Raw genomic sequence first — 10,433 nt, 5'->3', positions numbered from 1 at the left:
ATTTCTAGCATTTTTTAGCATTCCAGTCTGGAGAAAATCAACCTTATAGCAGGTGTGCGCCTGTTATTTATTCTGCTGCTGTTGGCCGGTTGCTACGTACACTCATCAATATGTCAACGACACACCTCTTCATGCAGACTGGACTCAATTCCCATTTCGGGCCAAACGACAAACTATCTTGCTTCGCCATATATAATCTTTGTTATAATGTCCTTCGGCCTTTCAGCCTCCTTAAAGAGCAACACTTTTGCGTGGACACCAGTTCATTTTTACACTGTGTTAAATTCATGTGCAGCATAGGAAAGCTTTAAGAGATGGTGGAATTCAGTTCACTCTATAACATTTAATCACAAGACTTTACAATGTGATTTTTAATGTTCAGCACCAAATGAGCAAAATTCTGGTCAATTTGTCAAAACTAAATTGCTTCTCTCTCCATTTTCAGCCCACAATGAACAATCACAGAAAGAAGAGTTTATCCATGAGGTTGCAGATACAAAGTACCAATAACGCCTACATGCCCTAATAATGCAACTGTAAGCCAATCAATGAGGCAATATGTTTTCCTCTCTACCAATATTTGAAATGTTCGCTTCATAGCATTAGGATAGTGCTTGGTTCTCCACAGTGTCAGCTCTAAAAGTCCTTGTATATAAAACATAAATGGTACAAACTGTCAAATCGTGACAAGATGGTGCAAAATCGTGTTAACTGTCCTGTCTGTGATCATAGCTACAAAATTCACTGACATATAAAGCAGAACTGTATATGATGATATTTGTTTTCAATAAAGCAGTGCATCTGTATTTGAATACACATACCTCTCCTGGCTTAATCTTATTACTATCATATATCACTTTCTGCTGTAATGAAAGTATATCTTCTTCAGTCGGTCACTCAGACCATATAATGTACACGTCTACACATACAGATATACAATATGCACATTAAACATGTTATTATATTTTCTCTCTACCACTGTGGTAGTGTACTGGGTGTACTGAAATACTTACAGGCACTACAGGTTGTGCCTGGAGATGACTTTGAACTCCTTCTTTATGGGTTCCAGTATAATTTCACATGAAAGAAATATTTACCCAAGAAAAGGAAAGGGAATAGCCTCAACAAATAAAAAGGTCATCACCTCAATAAACTAGATGTACCACAAAGTAGTACAAAATATGATCTCTCCGCAAAAATAAATACGCTTGTTAATTTGTCTCCATCTCCTACCCCATCCCCTACTCTTGCAACTTTGTGTCTGTAAATGAGTGTGTGCATAGTGTGTGTTTGCTTTTGTGTATACAGTTAGGCTTTTGAACCCATGCTAAAGTTGACTAAAAAGAGGAATATAAAATCATCTTTTGGAAATTGATCTTAATGCCTTAAGTAAAATATGAGGAAATATCGAACCTTCAAGGACACCAATTTTCTTTGTAAATGAATAATGTATTGTAAATAAATAAATGTTCTTCCTTAAAATACAGGGGTCATAAGTATTCGCTATGTTAAATTCTCAGAGGCAGGCAGATTTTTATTTTTAAAGGCACACTATGCAGGTTTTTTAGCTTAATATGCAAGTTTTGTTTAGCTTAATTTGCCTTCATTTAACAGCTTTAGAGTCATTGGAATGGTTATATGACTGCGATGCCGCCAAACAGAAAGTTACCTTATATCTCAGGTAATCTTTGGTAGCTAGACATGAACCTTACTCGGACAGCATATGGCCATGTGTCACAGCATTGAGTTACCATTGCAACTTCAGCCTTACTGCTTGGTCCCGTGCTTATTTTGATTTTATATTCATTTTTGATGATTTTTATTTGATATTAGTTTCATTATTTTTTTCACAGTGAAATGTTACTGGAACCTACTGGTATGCCAAAGAACTTCAGGTTCCTCTCCAAAACACACGGGGGGCACCACCATGCATCCAGTAGACTACTACAATGGTCGTAGAAGGGGAATGTATAATGTGGATATTCTTTAAAACGAGCCTTTAAACATGTATAATCTTATTGGCTGTGTAAAATGTTCATTTTGTTTTTCATTACAGTCTATGGCACTATGGTATGGAGTTAGAAGGTGAGAACAGTGGATAGTGGATACTATGGATATTCTGATATTCAGTGCTTGCAAGCAACTTGGTGCATACGTACCAGAGCGGTGGGTGAAGCGTAAAAAATGTGGATATCTTAGCAGAAAGTGCCCTAAGAGAGTAGGCTAAGAGAGAGTAGGCTAGTAGAGTTGTGTGTAAATACAGCTGCTCAAAACTTGGGCTGGACCTCAATATTGTTTGCTATTTTTGTAAGAATTCCACTAGTTTACTCAGGTACTTCAAGACATTGCTTCTGGTTGATGCACTGCTTTATTGAAAACATATTTCATCATACATACTGTAGATGGAATACAGGATCAGTAAAAGTTGTAACTGGTGATAACAGATAGGGCAGTTATGATTTTTGCACCATTTTATTATCTCATTAGGGCATGTTCATCATCACTGGATCATTTTTTAACTCAGTTGGAGATGTGAGCTTTTTTGGCATCCTCATGATGAATCCTTGCTTCTGTGATTCTTCACTGTGGACTGAAAATGGAAGGAAAAAAATAATTCTTGACATGAATGAACATGGACTTTTGTTCATGCCCTCTAACTCTGAATATATTAAGCAGTTATATAAACAAGACAAGCTGTTTCATGATTTAAAAAGCTCTCTATATTTAGTGCTCCAATAAAACACAAAATCAATGTTTTATAAGTTTCTTCCAGTGAATAATCTATTTCTAGTCATTATCATATTCTTCAGAGGAAAATTATAAAATGTCCATTTAAATTCTGGTGATTCCACCATCTTCATTCCACTATCAACTTTACAGTGGTGCAAACACTGGCAGACTCAGAGGAGGGTCGCACACTAAATGCCCTCAAAAGTGTCCTACTGACTGGTCTTTACATGAGAAAAACATTTAGTGCCACTTCAAACAATCAATTTGAAGAATGTGTCTTAATGAGTGCGCTTCTAGTGTTGTAAATGTAATGCGACTCTCTATAAGGCGCCCATTAATATAATCTGCACTTGGCGTTCCCTATGTGTGCCCATTGGAATGGGGTGCCATTAAGGAGTGCTCTCGATGCTGCTCTTACATGACAGCGTTCCAAAGGATGTCACTTCCTGTGCAGAATGCAGTAGAATGCAGCCCTGTATATTGCACTACATGTGAGAGAGCATAAAGAAGTGCTGACGTAGGTGCTCCTCTAGTGGATAAAATGTGAAGCAGTGAAGTAAAGGGTGTCCCTACTTGCATCAATTTAGGCAAATCTCCTAATGGATGCCCCTACAGTGGAAAATATGTGAAAGGTGCCCTTACAATGGGATATAGCTGAGCTTCCCTATAGGTGCCTTTCTGAAAAAAAAAACATGAAGTGCACTGCAGCACTTTTGACGTGACCTTGCAATGGAAAGGAACAGATCCCAGTATAATGAGATGTAGTGCCCTACAGTCTTCCTTACCATGTGCCCTCTAGGGAAGGTAAGAAGGAATTAAAAACTATGAGACTATGAGTTTTAGCTTTACTGTTTCTGTTTCAAATGACCCAAAAATGGTACATTTACTGTATGTCTGAATTGGGCCCCTCAATCATATATAATGGGTTATGTTATTCACCCCTGATACTTAAATGGGGGCCCTCAATCAAATTACCCAGGTCATGCTATGTGTGACAATCATGCTGGGTAAGTTTTTCATGTCTCTGCCCAGGGGCCCAGTGGCTCACTCCATGCTTGATACATCATGGCTTATTGCATGGGGCCCCATGTTGTGAGATATGTGCCCTTTTTGCATGGGGCCCCATGTTGTGAGATATGTGCCCTTTTTATTTTTTCACCCTGCCCTTCAAAAAGTCTGAGTCCACCACTAGGTGCACATGATGTCAACTTTCAGTGGTGCACATGATAGCAACTTTACAGTGGTGCACATGATAGCAACTTTACAGTGGTGCACATGATGTCAACTTACCACGTTGTAAAATGTACTGGTGACCATTCAAAAACGTTGCTCTGTACGGAGACTGAAAGGCTCTCAGCTGGCCTTCCACATGCTCCACACAGTTGCTCTGCCACACTGTCACTGACGGTCACTGTGATCTCCTGTGACCGACTGTAAGACACAACAACAGCAGACTTCTTCTCGATCACCAGCAGGTCGTTTGTTACTTGAATGGAAACTCCGTTCTCCAGCTTGATGGGCAGAGTTGCCCTCCGTCCATTAACCTGTAAAAAATGAAAATGTGTGATCAGTCTAGGATAATAGACTCTAGTCCTCAGGATCCCTATGAAGTAAGAACAGTTCAACTGTGTCATCACATTCTATGCTACTAGATTTCTGGAAAGTAACTCAGTGAGTAACGTACCATGATTGATGCAACCCTTTTCAGTACAATTTTAACATAAGCCCTGAATGAATCCCTGTGGAGTATGTCCACACCAAAGCAATAGAAAAAAGAAATATGGTGTTAAAAATGTCAGACAAAAGCTCTGTTGTATCATTTTTTAACACATCTCTGTGTCCAGATAGGGACAACACATTCATTTTAAGAGTGTACAAAGAGACTGGCATCCCTGTGACATGGGAATAGCACATTTCATAGTAGAGGAGCACCAGCTGGCAGAAGTAAACTGGGACTACTTCTACTACCGGTACATCATCTGTAATAACTCTAATCTCCAGCCTTTACAATTGACATGATTTATATTTTATACAATTATTTTTTTACAATGAGGCACAACACAGATTCACACATTAACTCCTGGTTTTATGATATTTCCAATAGACTCACCCAGGTCTCAAACTGGCTGTTGACCGTGATAAATGCACCATCGAAGAAGGCAGTGATGCCCACAGCAATCACTGGACCAGTCTGCCCACAGGATTGCAGGTCCATCAAGATCCGGAACCACCCCTCTGTTTTGGTGCTGTCACAGGTTGTCACCAGATCATACATTCCACTGTCTTTTCTTCCCACATCTGCTACTCTGCCATTAAAGGTGGTGAAAACCCCATTATTTCCCATAATGCACTGCTTGGCATGGCATCCACGAATGCCATTTTTAACCTCACAGGTCTCATCAATGGCACAAGACATGGATTCAGTATGGCCATGTCCAGATTTAGGACAAATATATTTGACAGTACAGTCATCGGCCACCACTGTCTCTCCAATCTGAGAAAAAAAATCAATAGATATATATGTTTTTAGTCATACTAACGTATAAATATATTCACTATCACTAAAAAAGCAAGTTGGAGTGCTTTTTTAATGGTCTCATACCTTGAGGGTCTTTCCGTTGATGTAGCAACTGCACTCGTCCTGTGGTACACAACCTGTTCCATCAAAGTAGTAGCCGGTGTTGCAGGCACATCCCTCAGCGCAGACATCAGCACAGGTAACGCTGGTAAGCCCAGGACATGGGGTCTGACAAGGTGAAGCACAGATGCTGTAATGGCTGTTTGTTGGGCAGGTCATGGCTTAAGATGAGAATAAGAAGAGAAAGGAAAACACAATGAGAGATATTCAAATTCAACCTTCGCTAGGACTGACAAAATAGGGTAATGCTTTACTTGACAGTATCGACATAAGAGTGACATGACACTGTCATGAACACATGACATTGTCATGACACATGAACCCTAACCCTAACCCAAATCTTAACCTCTAACCCTAATCCTAACCCTAACCTTAACTCTAAACCTAACCCTAACTTGTTATGACAAAAACCGAATGTCACTTAATAACAGAAGCGCTATGTCATAAATGTTTATGACTTGTTTATGACACGTTCATGACAGTGTCATGTCACTCTTATATCGATACTGTCAAGTATAAAAAATATAATAGATAGTTGCTGGTCAAAATAGACATCTATGTCTAGAACAAGACAATGTGTTAAATTAAATGAAGAGGAGATACCTTTTCAAATACAAAATTAATATAATTGTGTAATACATACGACATAGGTTGGGTGTCCTCCAGTTCAAGACCTTAACTCCCACATCTTGGCAATCAATGACATAGGCATTAATGCTGTGACAAAGCATCTGGATTCCCTCTGCCACACAAACATCATAGACACAATCTCGGTAGTAGGATGCAGGGTCAATAACATCGTGACAAGCTGCAAAGGGTCCCTTGGGGTCAGTGATGATGGAACACTCAGATTCAATCTTGGGCCTCTCGCTTGCTGGACATTTGGGACAATTGTCACCTTCGCAGCCATTCTCACAAACTACACCAGGCAAACCAACTTTCCATGAGGACCCAAAAGCTGTGACATCTTTGGTTATTTTGCCATCAGGGAGCTGAAACTCATCGTCTGTTTTGCCATTGAAGTTGCCACAGAGACCGCAGGTCTTGCCAGCGTATGTATCAGGAACTGTGACAGTGACATGGTACACCAAGTCATAGGTCACTTTCAACCCAAAGTTAGTTGAGATTACATCATTGGCACCAATTTGCTGGATGACAATCTGTCCTTCATTGAGGTTCACAGGGAGGTTCATAATGGCTCCATTCACCTGTTGAAAATAATAATAATTGCTTTTAGAAAAAGAACTATCAGATAAGTCACTTATCAACAGAAAAAATGTCTGGAAGGACTGTGATATTTTCTATATACAAGGATACAAGGATACAAGGAAGTTTATTGTCACATGCATATAGTTACTGGAAGAAATGCAGTGAAATTATGTCTGGTGTCAGCCTATTTGTGCATTTATGGGGGGTGGGTAAAAAGTGCAGTAGAAGAGGGGTTTAGTAGACTAAGTGGCAAGGGCTGCATAAGAAAGGTGGGGGAGGATTGGGATTGGGGGGGGGGGCACCAACAAGGAGCACCCAAGAGCAACAGGGGCAAGGAAAAACTCCCTTACCAACGAAGAAATCTTGGGCAGATCCACAGCTCAAGGGGCTAACCCAACTGCCAGGGGTCTTGGTGTGTGTGTTGGGGGGATGACAGGGGAGATGGGATAGTGTGCTGTGTATGTGGGGAGAGGGCAGTGTGCAATATGTGTGTTGGAGAAGCTTCCTCATGAGACAATGTGCTGTGTATTGGGGGGGTGGGGGGGGGGGGTGGCAGTGTGCTGTAAGTATGTTGGGGATGTGTGTTGGAGAAGCTTCCTGATAAAATAATGTGCTGTGTAGGTAGGGGGGGGGGGGTGCAGTGTACTGCAAGTATAGTGAAGGGACTTACTATTGCAAGCAGAGTACTGTATGTATGATGTATGTGAGTGATAACAGTGAAGATGTGTGTGTGGGCAGGAGGGGAGTGGAGCAGTGACTGTGTGTGTGTGTGTGTGTAGTGTGTGTGTGGGTAGGTGGGGGCAGTGTGCTGTAAGTATGTAGAGGATGTGTGTTGGAGAAGATCCTGAAGACAATGTGCTGTGTATGTAGGGAGGTGGGGCAGTGTGCAGCAAGTATGTAGAGGAGGCTTACTGTAGCAAGCAGTGTGCTCTATGTATGTGAGGTGATGACAGTGATGATGTAAGTGTGTGTGTACACGCAAGGTTTTTTCTTGCCGGAGTCGTTAAAGGTGTGAAAGCGGTAAGAGAAAGTCCACCCGGCGGTGTCGTGTAAACGGCCTAAGTGTGTGTGTTTTGTGTGTGTGTGTTGGGGATGGGGGTGGGGCAGAAAGGCTAGGCAATCAAGGACATGGGTAATGCCCCCATGCAAGTACTAGTTCTTAAGGTAAGTTGTGGGGGGGGGGCATTGTGTGTGCAAGATCAACCAGGGGTCTAGTGGTTATAAAACTCCAGACATAATGTTGCTGACCCCCTGCAAACTGATATAAAGTATAATTTGCTAGATGTACTCACCCAGACCAGTCCAACCTGATTCCTGCGCAGGATTATGGTGATACCATCAACTGTGACAGCCACCATCTTGGTCACAGACACTTTGGGATCATTTGACATGGCGTACCATTTCTCATTCTCCACCACAACAGTAAAGGGGGTGAGGTCAGTACCGTCCAGATGGCAGCCCTCAGAGGCTGTGTAGGTGCAGGTTCCCATGAAGTCGTACTTTACATGGTCAAAGGTGTTGTAGTGAGGGTCACCCGAGATAGTGCAGACAGCAGATTTAACAGCTTGGCAGGAACTAACGCCGTTCTTCACAGCACAAGTCTTACCAAGACCACAGGAGGACTTCGCTCTTGTAATTTTTCCTGAGGTGCAAGTTATTATTTCTGTGCACTGATCATCGCCCCAGAAGGTCTCTCTAGGCTGGACATAATGCCCGTTATACTGGCAGCCACACTCCTCCTTGCGTATGCATTTGTTTCCGCTAAGGAAGTAGCCCTCGTCACATGTGCATGTTTGGACACATGGGGTTTTGCATGAGGAAGGTGCCGACTGATCTTCACAAGTTGCTGGACAGGCATTCCCACAGTACTCAAAGTGGCTGTGCTCTGGACATGCAGGAGATGCTGCAGGGAAGATAGGTGCTTTTGAACCATCTGCTCAGACACCGGCATCTCAAGTGTATTTCATGTAGACATCACATTTTTAAATACAACTCTGATGAACTAATAAAAATATATTGAGAATTATTGCTCAAGTCAGCTGAGCAATGTCAGCTGACAACTAGTTTTAGTTATCTTATGGCTACTTACGACAGTGTTCAAATCTTCTCCAGTCGTGGACCTTGACCCCTGCTCTTTGGCAGGCATCTGTATAGACTTCCAACATGTTGCAGATGTAGTTTTTCATGTCACCACCTCGACAGTAATCAAACTTGCACATGTCAAAGAAGATGTGTGGCTCAATGACTGCATGGCAGTCCTTAAAGGAAAGATCTAGAATTGGAGTCATGACACCACAGAACACATCAGCCTTTGTACGCCTCCACCAGCTACAGCCCCCACAGTCGCCAGTGCACTCATCCTTGCAGCCTTGTTCATCCCTCTGATTTGGTACCCTCCAGCTCTTTCCCAGGGCCTCAATACTTTTTGCCACAGAACCGTCTGGGTTGATGAGATCGTTGTTTTTGTTTCCATCAAAGTTACCACACAGGCCACCTACTCTTCCCATGAAGCTGCTAGGCACGGTCACTTTCACATACTCTCTCCAGTCATACTGGACAGTCAGCCCAAAGTCTGTCCAGAAGACCACAGACAGACCGCTTTGTTGCAGACTGATCTCTCCTTGTGAAGAAAACCGTAGGCTGAGAGGCAGATTCCACATTTCATCATTGAACTAGGAATTACAAGAATTATTTATTTTAACCACCATTTTGTAACTCACATTGCTCTTCAGTTACAATTTGGATTAAGTAAAGAATATGAACTCACCCAGACCAAGCCGATTTCCTTGCGCACTAGTCTAAATACGTTGCCATAGACATTAATGGTCACCTCACTGACAGTGAGGAGGGAGTCTGCACTTTTCGCGTTCTTCGCAATGACCTCAAAAGCTGGGTGGGTGGCGTCCACATCCATGTTCTTGGCCAGGACGTATGAGCAACTGCCCATGAAGTTGTAGAAATTGCCATCGAACGTGCGATAGTGAGGGTCCCCAATGGCCCAGCAGACCCCTGTGTCCGTGGGAGCAACTGGTGGTCCCGCAAAGACATGGCCTGGAAAATATATATTTTTTTTTATTAGTGTCAGCCCTGATTATCATGACTAATATTTATAATATATGTATTCATATATCTTACAGGTATTATACACTGGTGACTGCATGTGTGTTCTAACACCATAGTTATATATCTGCCACTACCTTCAGCTATGAATTAAGGGTATTATTTCTATCTTATTTATATACGTGTCTAACTCATTCGTATTTATTGTCTATTCAAGTAAATTAATTGTTAATTTTATCCCATGTAATTCTAATGTAATTCATGTAGTTTGTGAATAACAGTAGAATATGGTGTGTAAGAGGCCTATATCTGAAATTAATCCTAGGAAAAGTTTGGGCATGCATCTGTAGACAAATAAAGGACATTCTAAAGAAAATACATGTTTATATCTCTTTGATTTGATTGAATTTGACTGTGAGTGCATTCTTCACAATATTTATTGTCAGATCTCTTAAAGATTTGCACCCCCCCCCCCCCTCCCCAAAAAAAAAAAGCTATACATCCAAATAATTTCAGCTAATCAACATCCTGCTTCAGGAGCACAAAGGTGTATTGCGATACTGAAACCAAATCAAAGACCAACAAATATGACAAATATGAATAGCATGCTTTTATTTGGGTAGAATGAAGACCAACTGTATAAAATTATATTGGGTTAGACATACCAGCAAGAAGCAGAGTGGCAAAGCAAGACAGTATCCCTCTCATCTCCATGGCTACAGAAGACGATGGTTCTCTCCGAATATCTGAAAAAAATAATCAGTCATGAACACAGACCTCAGCATGTGTTTGTTGT

General features: G+C 41.5%; 1 protein-coding gene across 1 annotated transcript; it reads right to left on the bottom strand.

Moving 5' to 3' along the window:
- Positions 1 to 2,422: 2,422 nt before the first annotated feature.
- LOC143140755 (alpha-tectorin-like) lies at positions 2,423 to 9,491 on the bottom strand. The gene is made up of 8 exons (XM_076301840.1): positions 9,345 to 9,491; positions 8,667 to 9,249; positions 7,870 to 8,480; positions 6,012 to 6,576; positions 5,333 to 5,529; positions 4,841 to 5,224; positions 4,021 to 4,274; positions 2,423 to 2,590 (listed from the first exon to the last, which is right to left on the bottom strand). The coding sequence occupies exons 1-8, from the start codon at positions 9,489 to 9,491 to the stop codon at positions 2,581 to 2,583; spliced, it is 2,751 nt and encodes a 916-aa protein (XP_076157955.1). The 3' UTR covers positions 2,423 to 2,580.
- Positions 9,492 to 10,433: the final 942 nt, after the last annotated feature.

Source organism: Alosa pseudoharengus, unplaced genomic scaffold (assembly GCF_046254945.1).
Source record: "Alosa pseudoharengus isolate Yale_2024_CS ecotype anadromous, Long Island Sound unplaced genomic scaffold, YU_APseudo_1.1 YU_APseudo_1.1_scf_23, whole genome shotgun sequence".
NCBI classification, from domain to species: Eukaryota; Metazoa; Chordata; class Actinopteri; order Clupeiformes; family Clupeidae; genus Alosa; species Alosa pseudoharengus.
This window is presented reverse-complemented; position numbering and strand designations above follow the sequence as displayed.